Source organism: Periplaneta americana, chromosome 10, assembly GCF_040183065.1.
Source record: "Periplaneta americana isolate PAMFEO1 chromosome 10, P.americana_PAMFEO1_priV1, whole genome shotgun sequence".
NCBI classification, from domain to species: Eukaryota; Metazoa; Arthropoda; class Insecta; order Blattodea; family Blattidae; genus Periplaneta; species Periplaneta americana.
In genome coordinates, this window is record NC_091126.1 from 10056517 (window position 1) to 10075756 (window position 19240).

A 19240-nucleotide genomic window follows, 5' to 3' on the forward strand; every position below is an offset into this window, starting at 1 on the left:
GCACTTTATTGTAAAAATTAAGAAGAGAGAAACATTTTTTTTTATTAATTAAGTAAAAATTAAACCTACTCTACGGAATAAGAAAATGCTTAAAAAGTTTGCTTTTGAACGCTACTAAATTTCGACAGTTTAGTTCAATTATGATTACAAATATGTTTATTTTTTTAAGTATGGGAGAAGAGTTGTCAAAATAATTTTTCCATCAAAAAATTCTTTTTTTTTTTAATTTATGATTACAAATCTAGTAACATTTTGTTCTAAAGTTGGCTCCCTGAAGTTACTAGATGAATGTAGCGGAGGAGAATTTTATTAGTTATGTATTACATAAATATTCATTTTACTTTCCAATCCATTTTCCCGTAAGTTTATTTTTCTCGAATCAACACCAACTTTTTTATGCCAAATATTAATCAATCCGGATAAAACTTTTACTGCAAGTATTTATGACGTAGTTGCATGTCTCTATGCATTTTTTGGTAAGAAATGCTGCTAGTTTATTATATTAATATTGTTTTCATGAATTATAGAAAAATAACATTTTCAAAACTTCAAACAAATTTTTGAAAGTGAATAAATGAGATATTTCATAAAATGAATGCACACAAATTTTTGTCTGTGTTTTGTGAATGTAAGCAAAAAAAAAGAGCTTAAACATTGAAATCTACTACTAAAAACTTGGGTTTGCAAATATAAAAAAGTAGGAAAAGAAGTAAAAATTCAAAAGTCAAAAACATTTGAGAGTTAAAAATTTGGATTTTTTAGTCTTCAGAGAGTAAACGTGCTCTCAAAATTTGGCTGAAAACAATAATTAGGGAAAAATTTGTAATTTTTAGTTGAGTGTCCCCTTAAGGAATCACAACAGTTGCGGCTTAAATGTGAATTAAGTAATGCTATATCATTAGATATGGTAGATTTTAGCAACTTAAAATTAAAAATTTTGTACATTAGAAATTAGGCTTAGCCTGTTATAACGATTTGGGTCGAAAATTTTTATGTAAAATTTTGTCGTAGAAATTCATTGCCATCAATATCTTAACATGCGCATTTTTTTTTTTTTTACATTTTCAAATTGAAATTCTTGAAAATAAAAAATAAGTAAAGTAACATAAAATTACAGTGAATTTGTGAACATTAAGAAACATTCCAAACATGTCATTTTATCCTGACCTATGTTGTTACTCAATCAAAATTAATCGCATAGGCAGCTATATTCTACCACTAACACTTCATAAATTAGTTGAAAACTAGAGATAACGGTACAGACAGCATCTAAGAGGGGTATCAGTTACGTCACATTCCTGTGTTACTCATACTGAAAAACCTAAAATGGAGAGGTGACTAAACTATTTGAAAAAGGAAATGTAAGAAATTTTATTTAACGGAGCATGTAGATGGATTTTGAATTATTTTCACGAAACGCAAAAGTCTATAAAATGTAATTTCGCTCATATTTCGCAGAAACACATACACTTTGCATTTTGTATTGAATTTCGCATTTTAAAGCGGATTAAAAAACGACTGTAATTGTTTTTTATTTTGTTTTGTGCATTTAGGCAAAATTAATAAAGTGTTCTATATAATACATTTTTATGAAACTTTGTACTGAAGTTACAACTATAGGGCTATTCCATATGAAATCGGTTATAAAAAATCTCGAATTTTTTATACTCTAAGTTTTTCCCTATTTATATACAAGGTACTGAGGAGAGTGCATTTTCAAAAATATACTATCGAAAGTCAAACGGTTTTTGTATTGTTGAGCGACAAATTTAGCGTATTTTATAAAAACAAGCCTCTTTCAGCGCTCAGAACTCTGGAACCATTTACTGCAGAACATTGAACGGGAGCTCATTTTGAAGCTGACATTTGGTAGGTTATGTTAAGAAGTAATCCTTATTTTTATTGTACACAGAGAGACAGATAATCTGATTTTACTTACTTTTAGACTTTTTGCCAATTTGTAAACATGTAAAAAAATATTGAGAAATAACCTTGCATCATTAAGAGGGATTCGGCATTGTTTGCTTAGTGCTATGGCAATAAGTTTCGAGGGTATTAAATAGATTATTTTCACACGCCTGGACTTGAACGGCGCAGTACCGCACGCACTAGCCGAGAGCTGAAGATAAGCGAGCGTTGGGCGTCATTTTACTCCTGTGTTTATGAAAACCTGTGATCAAGCTAGCACAGCCATGCGCTGCTAGACGACACATCACGTGTTTATGTCTCCTGGCCTTGCTTGTCTCGTCTAGCTCCCACCTCACAGTCAGCTGGTTAGTTCACGTGCGTACTATTTATTTTCTTTATGTGATATTTTCAATACTTTCTTATCAACGTGTCATCAGTAAAAAAATATGTGTTTAGTTGTACTTTCAATGCGGAATCTAACTATATATTTTTTAAATATTTTTTCCTAGGCAAAGGCGTCTTAATGGGGAAAAATCTAAATTTCTCCATTTCCATAAAAAGCAAGAACATCTGTTTATATGTCAATATAAACTTTAATTTCTCAGCATCAAAATAAACCATGATTTTGATCTTTGGGTGAAAGGGTTTCGGAGCTACAACAGTTTAAAGTTGCTAATTTTATGAAAATACGACAAATTTAAATATTTTTAATTTAAACACTGTGAAGTTCTGATGCCTCAAACTTTTCACAAAGCATTGTATCACAGTTCTCTACGTACAAAAAAGTTTCATTGTATTTAGAAATTGTAAGGTCAATTTTCTCTATATTTCGGTCGATTTGAGATGGAATAGCTCTATAGCTTACAAATTTAATCAGAGTTTGTAACTCCTATACTTAAAAATTGTTTCTATAGGAAAGAAGGTATTAATTTTGTATAAATGTATCCCCTATAAAGTGGTGGTTCCTCTTATACAAATATAATCAGAGTTTGTACATAAAATATATGCTACCTGTAACTCCTGTACAAAGTTTCATAAAAATCTGTTAGACAGGAGAGAAGTTTTAATTTTGTTCACCTTGATTGGCGTTTTTACACACTGTGCGCCATCTGTCTGTCCGTCTCCTGCTGGATAACGATTTCTCCGAATCTAGTGGATTGAGTATGTTGGTATTAAGTATCTGCGGTGGCCGCGTGGTCCACACCACCAAGGACGACGTAGTGTGAGCATCTCAGTGGCCCTCCTGTACTTCAGCGAGAGCCAATAATACACAGACCTCGATAGTTTCTTAACTACACAAAGTTGTAGATGGACTAAATGAGCTTCATCCATCAATCTGCGTATAGATCTGAAGGTGTGTAGTGGGCAGACAGAACAGATCCGTTATTCTGAAGTTCCGGTTGCTGTAACTCAAAGAAATGCGGAGGACTGGCGGTTACGTGAGCAGAGCATTGTATGAACGGTCCGAGGAGAAAATCCCTTCTGCTTTCACTTGGCACCAAAATTTCTGTAGAAATGATACACCCGGGCTCACGCACTAAACGCGATCCGATTTTCAGTATGTTTCACAACTTGTCGAGGTTTACTCACGTTCTATCAGTACTACAGTAGGACACAAGTCGGCGTTGGTCGGTCTTGCATTTATGACGGCAACAGACATATCTTCAGTCTCGAAAACGAAAGAATGAACGATATCTAGAGTCTCAAAGAGCTCTCCAAACTGTGCAGCTATAACACAATTTTGAGTTCGCGGGTAGCTCAGTTGGTAGAGCGTTGGTACGTTAAACCAAAGGTCCCGGGTTCGATGCCCGGCCCCGGAACAATTTTTCCCTCGAAATTATTCAAATCAACTTTACAGAGAGTTATACCTGAAATCTTGATTTGCATAATACACGTCACTGTTCGTTAACAGAAAACCACAATTTAAGACACACGGAGTTAGTGTGCACTTGAAGTTGGTTGCTTGACGGTTGTCAGCCCACTTTGAGGTCTGTGGATATAGAGGGAAAAATTGGATCGGTGTCGGGTAGAGTTCCCTGGTAGCTCAGTTGGTAGAGCGTTGGTACGTTGAACCAAAGGTCCCGGGTTCGATGCCCGGCCTCGGAACAATTTTTCCCTCGAAATTATTCAAATCACCTTTACAGGGAGTTATACCTGAAATCTTTATTTGCATAATACACGTCACTATTCGTTAACAGAAAACCATAAGATGAAAGAGTAATGGAACGGAGAAAAATTCTCTCCGGCGCCGGGATTTGAACCCGGGTTTTCAGCTCTACGTGCTGATGCTTTATCCACTAAGCCACACCGGCGCCGGAGAGAATTTTTCTCCGTTCCATTACTCTTTCGTCGTATGATGACGCAGAACATCTGCACGGAAATATCATATGTACTTCGGTCATTAAAATAATATATAGAAAACCATAATTTAAGTCACACGGAGTTAGTGTGCACTCGAAGTTGGTTGCTTGACGGTTGTCAGCCCACTTTGAGGTCTGTGGATATAGAGGAAAAATTGGAAGGTGTCGGGTATAGTTCCCGGGTAGCTCAGTTGGTAGAGCGTTGGTACGCTAAACCAAAGGTCCCGGGTTCGATGCCCGACCCCGGAACAATTTTCCCCTCGAAATTATTCAAATCAACTTTACAGGGAGTTATACCTGAAATCTTGATTTGCACAATTTTGAGATTTTGAATAAGCCTAAGCTTATATTTTATTTCCCGGGTTCCCTCAGGAGAGTGGTTTGTGCCAGGATTTATGTCACTTGTCGATGTATTATTCGTTCTATAGAAATGGCCTGCAGTAAAATTTGTGTACCACATTTTACAATATCAACGTTCTGAAACTAACAAATAAGTCTCTGTCACGCATATCTTAGTACCTCAGATGGTAGAGTAGTTACGTCACTCACTTTGGACTCGTAATCTTAGAAATAGTTTATTTTTTTCACATAACGTAAAATACCTGTATTACGTAATCCTTAAAGGGACTGTGTCATTAAGCACGATTTCAAATCGTCTCCAGTTAACAAAATACGATCACGCTTACAAGTCATATATTCAAGGCATGTAAAAGGGCCTCGTTCGTGACAGAGGGCTCTAGGCAAAATGTGGGAGCCAGTTTTCACCCACATTGAAATTGAACGCTGGATAAATTCTACAGATGAAGGTATCGGTAATAATAATAATAATAATAATAATAATAATAATAATAATAATAATAATACTATTATTGTTATTAATAAATTCATAGTGGTGTTCCCAAGTGCAAGTATTTCACTGCAAACCCAGCATTCTCCTGTATTTCCTATTTTCTGTCTTCCTCTTTGTCTCCGCATATGATCCTTATATCTTAACGTCGTCTATCATCTGATATCTTTTTCTGCCCCAAACTCTTCTCCCGTTCACTATTGCTTTCAGTGCATCTTCAGAAGGCAGTTGCATCTCAATCAGTGATTCAGCCAATTCCTTTTACTCTTTCTGATCAGTTTCAGCATCATTCTTTCTTCATCCACTTTTACCAACACAGCTTCGTTTCTTACTCTGTCCATTTCACACTCTCCATTCTTCTCCATATCCACATTTCAAATGCTTCTATTCGCTTCTCTTCACTTCGTCATAAGGTCCTTGTTTCTGCCCCATACAATGGTACACTCCACACAAAGCTCTTCACTAGTTTCTTACTTAGTTCTTTCTCCAGAGGTCCTTTTTCTATTAAAAGCTTCCTTTGCCTTGACAGCAGCTCATGTTACTGCTTATAGTACACCCTAAGTATTGAAATAATAATAATAATAATAATAATAATAATAATAATAATAATAATAATAATAGTAATAGTAATAATAATAATAATAATAATAATAATAATAATAACTTATTTTATTGGATTAAGAAGTGCTTATAATACAGATTTAAGATTATATGCAGCACACGTTTACCGTTATTAAATGTTACGGAGCGCTTATAATACAAAATTAAGATTATGTGCTGCACACCTTTTCCGTTATAAAAATGTTGACCAGTGCTTATAATACAAATTTAGGATTATGTACAGCACTCTTTTTCCGTTATTAACTTCACAATATAATCAAAAGGAACCTAAGATACATATCTAATGCCTTTGTTGTTTTGCTGACAGTTAAATTTTTTGTAATTCTTCAAATAAGCGCAGACAGTGTTGTGGTACGTGTTTTAACAGTGTGAAATCTTAGCCTCAACTGTACCACCACTACTTGTCTGTTACGTTTTCAGCGGAAATCAATTTAGCTGTTACCCCGTTATTCGTAAATTAAATATATGGTAATTTTAGAGTGTAACGCAATTTTAACACACGAAGTCGTTCTAGTTCTCAATGAAATTATGTTCTACGAATTAAATGAAACTAATTAATTCTCATTTCTTAAGAAGAATACTTATAAATAGTTGATGGAACAGCCTCCATATGCTCAATGCTATTTTATTAAAGTGGAATCCTCTATATATAGGAGGGACATTCAACCGCTTCTCAACACATACATTCGGCTCATAAAGTAGTTTTCCGAAAGGAAATATTTTTAAATTAACGACTCTATATTTTAATAAACAATTGAGACTTTCACATTGACGAAGTTGTGCGAAAATATTGGTTATTTTCATCGTGCCACAGGTTCAGAAACATATGACGTGTCAGAAACATGTATTGGACCTATCATTAAAGAAATCGGAATTTCGTTTTTGAATCCTTTACCAAGATTTATGCTTAAATTCTTGGGAAAGGGAAATATACATGCTGGATTCATTACCAATACGGTATCTATTCTTCAGTCCGTTTCCTTGCGTCTTATGCTTTTGTAGGCGAATTGTAGTTCAGGAAATTTGCACTGTTCTACATCTGCGACACCTTGGAAGATCCAAATATTTTGACTGGGTTTTGTGTTCTCCATAATTTGTAAGGAAAATGAATCATTTTATTGCGGTTTCTTTGGAGCAAAACGGTAGCTTTTAATGCCACTATTTAGTGTGCCAGAATCAAGTGTTCCTATGAAATTATACCCGTTAAGTTGTAAATACATTTTGAAATATGGTTTCACTATAGCACTACTTCTGCTCTAGTAGTTTTAATTCTTAGCGCATTTTAGCAGGAAATTTGCATACAAGTTCTTAAATCTGTTTCTTGGTTTCAAGATCAAAAAAGGTCTTCGAAGATGGCCGCACTTCCATGTAAAGTCCATCAATAGATTTGTCCTAAAATATTCGCACAATATGTCCATTAGGAAGATATTGCATTTATGTGGTCAATCCGTTTCGAGGGAGACATAGGCCACCGAAACCATAATGTCTCATTCGTACATGAAACCATAATAAAAACTCTTAAATATATATTGAAAGGATACGATGTGAAGGTTCTTAAAGTAGTGGTACGGTTAAGAGATCCAGTCGATGAACAGTTCCCATTCAAGAACATAGAAGAGGTAGGGAAGAGTTTCATGAAGGCTGTTTCTGGAAACACCTCAAGGATTACAACCGTTTCTATACCGTAAGTCAATAGCTGGACATTCATACGAGGGGTGCTTGAACTGTCTTCATTGCTAGTGGCCTATAAAGAGGTCGCATCATTTCGGAAGTTCGATGTACCTTCGTCTTCAGGGAACAGACGTGTGATGGAAGTCTATCATTCTTTGATCATAACTTTGTAAGGAAGTACTCCCGACCTTGACTAATTAAAGAGGTATGCATGTTTCATCCCATGTATTATAATAGAAAATTGCTGCAGTTAATTTTTCTTCGCCTTGTATGTAGTTTTTAATAATTTGACATACACACCCTTTCATAGCACACACCTAAATATCACTGCTTTGAGTTGGCAAAGCTGTAAGCAACAGCCACACTACAGACACAAACGTGATCAAAATCTGTTTATTACTCATGAAGAAATCCTTGGCAACAAATTTGTCACAAACAAGTGAGTGTAACAAGATTTACTGTTATTGCAAACGGTGAAATAATCATTTAGAAAGAAAGAGAAGGTAGAAATTGAAGCAATGAAGCTCCCTTTCAGTGTTGAATGAAGTGATAACTGTGTTGGAAAGCTCGGAAGATGGGTGTTTTTTTTTTCAGAGATTCTCCCGTTTTCCATAACATTAAAAATTTCATTACAATAAGACCCTTCACTTAAACGTTTCTTGTCATTTTTTACACAAAAATTATGGGCACGTGGTGGTTTACAGGTTTGGCGATGCCGATGGGAATAGCCAGCAAGATTACTACTCATCTGTGTTAACTTCACAATCTCGCGAAGGTACACCTGTGCCAGTAGGAGACGTCCAATGAACTAGACTCGCTAGCAAACGAGAGTATTCCCGAAAGACACCTTTTTGGCGGACTAGCTGACACATGAAGAATGGTCACGGTGCCAAGCGGAGGATTTCCAACTAGTGGAGCCCGTAATTTGAGGTTAGTCTGTTATCTCTGGTGACCGTTAGAAAATGATCTTATTTCTACTTCCTGAGTGTTGTATGTATAAACAATCATCATTGGCCTACGAAATTGATTAACACCCTGCACATACACAACGTATGGATAATTTGCAGTACAGAATATTCTACTTCATTTACGGTGTGGATGTTAGGGATATTTCTATGATATTTAACGAGTTTCACTGAAGTTCGAACGTTAAGCGATAACGGATATGAAGTCTCGAAGCAGGCCCGGCCGCTGAGCTGCAAGTCATGCGCAGCCAAGCATTTGTGCTGCTCTTTTTGTTAGTGATAAATTAAATTGATAATTCTTTTCGAGTGACTTGCGTATTTGAAGATCGGTTTAATTTTAGGGCAATGCCCATATTCATACAGGGTGTTGCAGAGTTAAAATTCTCGAATTTCTAACACGTAGATCTATATCCGTTCATGGGTCAGTACTGTGTTTTTACTCATATGAATATTGTTGTTCGTTTTCAATCGCATTTCAACCAGTGAAGTAAAAGAATTCATAACTTGTAATGACGTATATTCGAACTCAGAGACATGAAGTGGTGAGGGATTTTTCGCTATTTGCAACGGTCATATGTATAGAGACGTCGAACGAATCTGAGGTATTCCAAAATACGTAAGTTTTTTCTTCACAATTTATGAAAAATTCAGTGATAAATAAAATAGATTGTCAAGAAGACTGGTAAACAACTAGATATACAGAGTAAGAAGATAATTAGATAATTCCAGATTAGCCAAAATCTGTGTGTATATACTTAAATCAAAAGCTGTCAATAACCAAAATATTTTGCATATGAAACTTTCTAGCCAATGCGATAAAATTTGTCTCGTGATTACATTATCATATCCTGCATATGAAACTTAAGCGCCACTCTTCTGTTACTCGACTACTTTAGCGCCACAGCGGTGTTACTGCGCTATTGAGAACTTGACAGTGTCTTGCATATGAACCTTTAGCGCCACTACGATGTTACTGGGCTATTGATAACGTGATAATATCTTGCATATGAAACGTTAGCGCCAATGTGGTGTCTCTGGGCTATTTAGAACTTGATAATATATTGCATATGAACCTTTAGCGCCACTGCGATGTTACTGGGCCATTGATAACGTGATAATATCTTACATTTGCAACTTTAACCCCTTACCACATATGACAGTTTTGCACACACCGGTTTTATATTCAAATAACCTAAGTAGTTCTATCTTTCTCAACTGATGACACATATGGTAAAATCCAGTAATTGGCAGTCTGCCATATCTGTCCCAGTGTGCAGTTTGAAATATTATACGCTTATATTATAAGTTATATGAATATAAAACTGGTAGGCTATGTGCCATATCTGTCCCAGAATGCGGTAAGGGGTTAACGCCAATGTGGTGTCTCTGGGCTATTTAGAGCTTTAAAATATCTTGCATATGAACTTTTGACGTCACTGCAGTGCTACAGGGCTGTTGAGAATTTGATAATATCTTGACTATGAAATTTAGCGCCACTGCGTTTTTACTAGTTTATCGAAAACTTAATAATAACTTTCATATGAAGCTTTAGAGCCAGTGCGGTGTTACTGGGCTATTGAGTACTTAATAATATCTTGCACATGAACATTTAGCGCCACTGCGGTGTTACTAGACTATTGAGAACTTGTTAATATCTTGCATATGAACCTTCAGCGCCACTACGGTGTTGCTAGGCTATTGAGAACTTGATAATATCTTGCACATGAACCATTAGCGCCACTGTGAATTTACTGGTCTACTGTACACATGATAATATCTTGATTATGAGCTTCTGGAAACATTGTGGTGCTTCTCGGATACTGAGAACATAATAATATCTTGTATTTTAAGTTTTTGCGCCATTATAGTGTTACTGGAATACTGAACACTTGATAATATCTTGCATATGAATCTCTAGGGCCACTCTGATGTTTCCGGGTTACTGAACACGTGATATCTTGAATATGAATCTTTAGAAACACTGTAGAGTTACTAGGCTATTGATAAATTGTTAATATCTTGCATATGAACATTTAGCGCCACTGCGGTGTTACTGGGCTATTGAGAACTTGATAATATCTTGGATACGATACTTTAGTGCCATTGTGAATTTACTGGTCTACAGTACACATGATAATATCTTGAATATGAACTTTTAGAAACACTGCGGTATTACTCGGCTACTAAGAATTTAATAATATACTTCTTTTTACGTTTTAGCGCCACTGTGGTGTTTCTCGGCTACTGAACTCGATAATGTCTTGCATATGAAACTTTAGCGCCACTGTGGTGTTTCTGGGCTACTGAAACTCGATAATGTCTTGCATATGAACCTTTAGCGCCACTGTGGTGTTCCTGGGCTACCGAAACTTGATAATGTCTTGCATATGAACCTTTAGCGCCACTGTGGTGTTTCTGGGCTACCGAAACTTGATAAAGTCTTGCATATGAACCTTTAGCGCCCCTGTGGTGTTTCTGGGCTACTGAAACTTGATAATGTCTTGCATATGAACCTTTAGCGCCACTGTGGTGTTTCTCGGCTACTGAAACTCGATAATGTATTGCATATGAACCTTTAGCGCCACTGTGGTGTTTCTGGGCTACTGAAACTTGATAATGTCTTGCATATGAAACTTTAGCGCCACAGTGGTGTTTCTGGGCTACTGAAACTTGATAATGTCTAGCATATGAATCTTTAGCGCCACTGTGGTGTTTCTCGGCTACTGAAACTCGATAATGTCTTGCATATAAAACTTTAGCGCCACTGTGGTTTTCTGGGCTACTGAAACTTGATAATGTCTTGCATATGAACCTTTAGCGCCACTGTGGTGTTTCTGGGCTACTGAAACTTGATAATGTCTTGCATATGAATCTTTAGCGGCACTGTGGTGTTTCTCGGCTACTGAAACTCGATAATGTCTTGCATATAAAACTTTAGCGCCACTGTGGTTTTCTGGGCAACTGAAACTTGATAATGTCTTGCATATGAACCTTTAGCGCCACTGTGGTGTTTCTGGGCTACTGAAACTCGATAATGTCTTGCATATGAACCTTTAGCGCCACAGTGGTGTTTCTGGGCTACTGAAACTCGATAATGTCTTGCATATGAACCTTTAGCGCCACAGAGGTGTTCCTGGGCTACTGAAATTCGATAATGTCTTGCATATGAAACTTTAGCGCCACTGTGGTGTTTCTGGGCCACTGAAAATTGATAATATCTTGCATATGAACCTTTAGCGCCACTGTGGTGTTTCTGAGCTACTGAAACTCGATAATGTATTGCATATGAACCTTTAGCGCCACAGTGGTGTTTCTGGGCTACTGAAATTCGATAATGTCTTGCATATGAACCTTCAGCGCCACTGTGGTGTTTCTGGGCTACTGAAACTTGATAATGTCTTGCATATGAACCTTTAGCGCCACTGTGGTGTTTCTGGGCTACTGAAACTTGATAATGTCTTGCATATGAACCTTTAGCGCCACTGTGGTGTTTCTGGGCTACTGAAACTTGATAATGTCTTGCATATGAACCTTTAGCGCCACCGTGGTGTTTCTCGGCTACTGAAACTCGATAATGTATTGCATATGAACCTTTAGCGCCACTGTGGTGTTTCTCGGCTACTGAAACTCGATAATGTATTGCATATGAACCTTTAGCGCCACTGTGGTGTTTCTCGGCTACTGAAACTCGATAATGTATTGCATATGAACCTTTAGCGCCACTGTGGTGTTTCTGGGCTACTGAAACTTGATAATGTCTTGCATATGAACCTTTAGCGCCACTGTGGTATTTCTGTGCTATTGAACACTTGATAACATCTTTCATATGAATCTTTAGAGGCACTGTGCTATTAATCGGCTATTGGGCACCTGATAATATCTTTGATATTGAACTTTAGCTCGACTGGGATAATGCTCGTCTACTGAGGACTTGATAATACTACAGTCTAGTATATACAGTCGCGAAGCTTGAGTTTTGAGGGTAATAGGAACAATAGACTGTGCTTGTACTATTTCACATTGTCTGTGATGAGGCGATAGTAGCGATCCTAGTGGTTAGCAACTATCTATGGATGCATATTTCCTACGTATTAAACTTCGTGACTTTATATACTAGACAGAGATAATACCTTGCACACTAACCTTTAGCGCCGCTGTGGCGTTACTCACACACTATCTCTAATATTATGATTATTTAGCGCTGTTGTGATGTTGCTCGATTATTTACCACTGGATGATATATTTTTTTATCTGTATTCATCATTTCGAAATTTCGAACAATTTGACTGCATAGGAAACTACGTGTTTTGCAGGATTATTTCTGTAGTGAGTGTAAAATCAGTGGCATTTATCTATCTACTTATACATATCAGCTGTTTCTCAACTCCGTAACTCGGGAGGAATTAGAGTACAAATTAGTTGCTTGGAATATTATGGTGAATTTCTAACAATCCAATTTTGTTGTTAGATGGAATGCCCATACAATTTTTTTCTGGTGAACTAAAACAATCTGGAGACATTAATATAACTAGTTGGATGGTAATAAAATGATACTTTACGTTAATCGGGTTGTTTTTATTATTATTATTTTTTTTACAAATAGGAACTTGTGAACCGGCTTGGAATTTCACCCAAGAAAATTTGACAAGATGGATGTAAGAATGGAAGGTTATGCAACCCTCGACTTACGTAGGTGCATTATTCGAAAGAATACTACGTAATATTCAAAATGCATTATACTTATAATATGTCAACCATATTCTGCACTGGTGCCATTCTTCTTAACAAATCTAGTTTCACTAAAGATTATACGACATAGTTTCACTAAAGAATAAACGTTATTGCAAAATTTAACACAGTATCTGCATATATATTACAATTCTGAATAAGAAAATAATGATAATAATGAAATAATATATAATACTAACAATAATAATAATAATAATATTATTATTATTATTATTATTATTATTATTATTATTTTTATTAAGCTATACGTCAGGGATTTTATTACTTGTGTCTGATTGTGGACAATGTAAGAACAACGTAATTAGAAGTCTGTATTAACATAAAAAAAATATTTATCCCCAATTGAAGAAACAGATTACCCGAGTAGGGGAATCTGTACTATACCTACAGCTGGATTTCTATCTTATGCCCCCTGGCATGACGGAGGTTTCGATGATTTCGAAAAGGATAGGGAAGAAGTTGATGAACAATACTTATTTATTTCAACCTGCGTTAAGTAGAGCTAAAGTATAGTTATTACCTTTATATCTTCTAAAATTTCTCTACAAACTATAGAACTAAAACCTTTTTATAGCATAGGCCTAATACTTATAAAATATTTCGTCGTTGTTCCTGCAATAACTCCTATGTGACATATTTATCGATTTTCAGATTTTTGCTCTATTAAATAATTCAAGTAGTGATACAGCAAATAATGAAATCTCGTATATGTAATTACATTTGTTCGTTTTGAAAATTTAAGAATTCTGATTCCTATGCACGGCTGCCATAGGAAGAATAAATTGTGTGTTTCCTTCCTCCTGAAAGATTTTATATTTTGCACATAGAAGTTACTGCAGAAACAACGGATACTTAATTGTTGCTCACTCTATCTGTAATGCTACCAAATTATAAATAAATAAATAAATAAATACATAAATAAATATATATATATATATATATATATAAATAAGTAAATAAATATATATAGGTAGGTAGACAGACAGACAGACAGACAGATAGATCGACAATTAAATAAATAAATAAATAAATAAATATATATATATATAAGTAAATAAATATATATAGGTAGGTAGACAGACAGACAGACAGATAGATCGACAATTAAATAAATAAATAATAAAATAAAAAATAAAAAACTAAATAAATAAATAAATAAAAATATATTATATACACATTTATTTGTATGTAACTGAAATCACACAAACCAGTGACAAGAAACTATATCACTTTTTCAACTTTGAAATTCAAATATGCTCTACAATTACGGTGCATCTACGTGTCCTTTTACAATTAATCGATCACGTTAATCCCGACCAGGAGTTTGAAAAGAAGGATGGTGGCCTATTGCGAACTCGAGTTAATTGGAGCGCCTGTCTGCGAAATTGAAGATTGCGGCTAGGTCTCGTTTGAGTAATGACACTGACTTCAGAACGGTTTTCGACTCCATCTTCCAAACCATAAAATATACCATAGGTGCTTTTCTTCTCGATGGTTAACATGTTATATCGACAGTGCTATGTCCTTGCTAACTCTTCATGTCCACGAACAGCTTCACTTCTTTTCGAAAGAAAAATTCGAAATACATCTGGAGCACTAAAGAAGAAAACAAAAACTTGCTTATACTGAGTTTTATAAATATGGGAATTACCAATTCTAGAATAGCATGCTATCGCCTGACCACAGATCTTGATTGAAGAAAACAGAATTTTAAAACTTTAACTATATTTATTGCAAAAAAGAAGAAGAAGAAGTAGAAGAAGAAGAAGAAACGAGAATATCTGCGTATGTGATTTACGGTAAAGTGTCCAAATACAAAACTGCTTATTAAAAAATACTTCAGCTGTATATTCTTAATAGTAACCCTAGATTACTAATCTGACAGATTACTCAGGTTGGCAGCATTGCTAATTTAAAGCATTTCTGGTTGAGCAAGACGTATGCCAGTTTAGTACTTTCATCAGTCTACACGAAAAGGATATCAATGATGATTTTTGAAAATTAGTGAATTTTTAATAATATATTAACGTGGCGTCATATGGCAGACGAATGTTTAAAAATAATTCAGTGCAAACATTCTACACCGTCAGAAATTATCAGCAAATGTTGATAAAACAAACAAATCTGAATATGAACCAGGAATCTGAATCTCCACGCCGTACAGAACAGGATTAAAAACAATTTGCGTATATGTGTTATTTTGCGTAGAAATATCTCATTCTTTCCTAGTCATTGTTGAGGAGACACTGTTCAAAGAAAAGGCTGCTGTGCATGGGAGGAGGATTTGTAAGAGATAGAAAAACTTCTTAAAATAATTAATTGTTAGTCTTAAGGAACATGTTCTTGTTTAAGAAAATACAATTTAAATTAGTGAAGTGGACGTATTTCTGTCCACACGAATTAGGCATAAGCGTTCCCTAATTCGAAAGTCAAGTAACAATTTCCGTCCAACAGAATTTTAGTAATCTATGGTTATTACGTTTTAAATATAAGGCAGGTGGGCTACCAGTCATTTTTTCTTAATAATATAAGACCATAAGAAATAACATAATACTGTCTCATTGACAGAAGAGAGAAAGCAGTGCCTTGTTTTTCTTTATATTTGAAACATTTCAATTTCAATTACCTTTTATTTACTTTACGGACATACAAAATATTATGTACAAAATTATTCGGTTTACCAAATAACTTCTCTTTCTAATTGCCTAATAAACCTATAACACTTAGCTGAGAGTTATCTGCAATCTATTTCAATTAAATTCACTAGACTCAAACTCTGTTCTACGCCCAAGAATGCAAAATTTTGGTCTGATGACAGACATCAAACAATCTCTCCGAATTCAAACGAGGCATGCACTCGACGCCGCTGCTATGAGAGCAGCTTTCTCTTAGTCGCAGACGTTTGCTTCAAGGAAGCGCACAGGAAAACTAACTTGGGTGCACACACACACTTGCTCACACATTTGGAGATTGGTCGGCACTTTTATCTGACTTCTGTCACTTAGATTAGAAGGAGAGATAATGGAAGATGTGCAGTGTTGCAGAATTTAAGTATGTTCTTCCTTAATTTTGTTTTTCATTTTCGAACCTTCTTATGTGTTTCAAGTTTCTTGATCAACGCTGAATGTATATTTACTTGCTTGGCTCTTTTGTGTGTCTGGGTTCTGCCAGGTTCCTCTCGAATTCAATGAGGTTTCTGTGTGACAGTGATGAGAAATCGTTTGGTGTAAATAAAATTCATTGAATAATCAACGTACTACTCAAAACAAATATGACCAAATTGGCTCAAATAGAATATCGGAAATTCTTCAAAATTACAATTCAATTTTCAAACAGCGATCGGTATTGGTGACGAGATGAAATAAATTTATACATAATCGTATTATATTTATATCGCACATTTCACAAGCCTTTTACACAGAAGTGCACCTAAGCGCAACATGACTGCTGTAGTCACTCTTCAAAGTATTTTGTTATTCACTGTATTCGGAAATGTGCTGGACGTGAACCTGCAGATAAGCTTATTCGGAATTTGGCCAACAGTATTTTCATAAAATATACTTTAAAATGATCTTTAAAGCTAATTAATATTGGAATATAAAATAACTTGAACTTTATGAACTTTATGTCCTAAACGCTTTGGTCGCTGCGTACGCAGGCGCTCTTTCAAAAGACCAACCACAATTGCTTTTCCGTCCCGATATCCCAATTCATTCTGCATGAAGTATAGAATGGAAATTTTAAAGTAATATTTTGTCATTGCATTATTTCACCCATGTAACACATGTCGACGCTGCAGAACGCGCTGTATCACATCTCAAGAAACTGTTATGTTCCAGAAAGGAACGCTGACGTTGAATTATCGAAGTCCAGAAGTGTGAATTTAGTAGTTAGGCTGCGAACTTTATGCAAATGGACAGATGATATCTCTATTTGATGTATCCACACTTTCCAAATCGATCGTACCAAAGATGTGTGTTCAGTGCGTTTTTGGAATCTCTGCCTGACATACTCAGTAATGACAGCTCGGCCACAAATCATCTTGCCCAGAATGTTTTAAGAACAACGAATTCAAATAATTTGGACATCTGCCTAATCGCAAATAAATCCTGAGGAGGAATGGCAGTACTTTTCAGAAAATTGTGCATTAATAAAACGTCTTGGAACCCGCATTCACGACGAAAAATTTCTATCAAAGTATAAATACATGTACTCACCTACTTGATTTCTGTACTTGCTTGGCATGACTTCTTCATTACTTAACAGACGTGAGTTCAGTCGAAATTGGCTTCGTATAGTCAGTATATTTTCACAATTTTGTTTAAATAGCCAACCTAAAACTGAATCAAGTGTGCAGACTCAGCCACTTTGATTTCTAATCGAACATAACCTCATTAGTACACTGTCAAAGCGAAGGGAACCTGGAAGATCGCTCGTCTGTGTGCGATGTGGTGAAAAATTTGATTGTTCACGGTTGAAAATTGAAGTGAACGTGAAGTTAGGGCATGCACTTGACTAATTTGATAACGACAAATCTCCAAATGTGATCGATATTGGGATAGTCTCCATGAGCGGTGACCAAAGAAGCATATTTCACCTTAGTTCATCGAGACAGCCTCAGGACCAGGAAATTGTCATCTCTGAGGCGCACGAGAACCCATCCATCGAACGTGTACCTACATATATACATACATATATGGTTGCTTGTTGGTGGCTAACACCGTGTCTTCTGCTAGCTTCGCGATGAGGAGAATTTCGTCCCCGAATTGGAATTCGGCATCACAAGCGATACGCTGCCGACTAGCAGAGATGAATTTAAACGAGAAAGACAAACGGTCGGTGAATTTTGCCCGGAGCCAACTCACTGAAGGACAGCGTACTTTTACGTGCCAAAATCTACAATGTTCGACCCTCAGCTTCTACTTCCTACACGAAGGAAGCCATTCCGACCTCCGCCGGGTTCGAACCCGCGAACCTGGGGTCTAGTGGTGAGCGCAGAGCAGGCCTGCAGGTACACGTTTGCACCATATATATACACATATATGTGACTTTGCAACACTACTTACGTCCTGGAAGATCTCTGACGTCATGTCGCTGGCACAACATAGCACTGAACTTGACATCGCCCGGCCGCGCCGGGGAGCGTCGTGCGTCAACTGCGACGGACCACTCACCCACTCACTCACAGACTCATGTGACGCGCGCGCGCTCTCAGCGCCGACTGCCGCTGCCGCCGGAGTCCGGACCCACTGCGCCAGCTACCTGCACCGCGCCCCCACCCCGCCACAACCCGCTCACCAAGGTAACATTCCGTTGCAGGGATTCGAAAGGAATCGCGTGCTGGGTGCGTGTCGAGATGAAGATATGGCAGCGAGAACCCTAATACTCCAAGAAAATCCTCTTTTCCAGATGTAAAAATGTTACAACAATTTACGGGAATCGATTGTAGGCCCCTTAAGCTGCAGACTTCTTGTGCTTACGCTGGAAGTAAAACTGCTGAACCCGCCTTCCTTCTTGTAGACTCGTTTTGTTGTTTGAATGCCTGCAACGTTCTTCATGCAGTCCAGATGTTGCCTACAAGTTGATTAATGAAGAATGCCCGCAGTCGGTAGAGAACAATTCCTGTAATCCAGTTTTTAAAAAATCGGTTATTTATCGACTCTGTATCAACTGCACAGCTCTTTAGCGTGGATGAAATGATGACAGCGATTATTTATCTTGGCATGATGAGTTCGAGAATCCGAGGTAGCAACTTATTGAGTGTCGTTGACTCCTTAAAACTCACACTTCATTTTGGCGGACCCCCAAATATTTTGTACACTTTAGCTTTGTAATCATGTTCTGCTCAATAAACATTTGCATAATGCAGCGAATTAAACATTCTTAATACATTGACAGCAATATTAAATTTCAGTTTAAGCTTTAGAGCATAATTTGAAAATATATAAATACGAAGTTACTTTACGTCATTGCTGTGAAAAATGAAATCAGCTATTTAGACAAAGTAACATGAGGTTATCAGTGGGATGGTTGATTTTGCTTTGCAAAGTCTGACTCAATTACAGATAAGTTTAAGCCGCAAGTATACCTCAACATTAAGTTTATTTTATATTTGTTCT

The 19240-nt window shown here is 36.4% G+C and overlaps 2 protein-coding genes across 2 annotated transcripts in view; one reads left to right on the forward strand and one right to left on the reverse strand.

The window, feature by feature from the left end:
• AdamTS-A (ADAM metallopeptidase with thrombospondin type 1 motif A) overlaps positions 1 to 4213 on the forward strand; it is a 991514-nt gene extending 987301 nt beyond the window's left edge. Inside the window, exon 35 of the transcript XR_011334233.1 lies at positions 4118 to 4213. The gene's annotated coding sequence lies outside the window, so the exon portion shown is untranslated. The remainder of the gene's footprint in view (positions 1 to 4117) is intronic.
• Positions 1 to 18373, reverse strand: part of LOC138707431 (Krueppel-like factor 1) — a 132011-nt gene extending 113638 nt beyond the window's left edge. The window contains exon 1 of the mRNA XM_069836843.1: positions 18188 to 18373. Coding sequence (XP_069692944.1) covers positions 18188 to 18244 — 57 coding nt within the window. The 5' untranslated portion in view covers positions 18245 to 18373. The remainder of the gene's footprint in view (positions 1 to 18187) is intronic.
• Between the last annotated feature and the right edge of the window lie 867 nt (positions 18374 to 19240).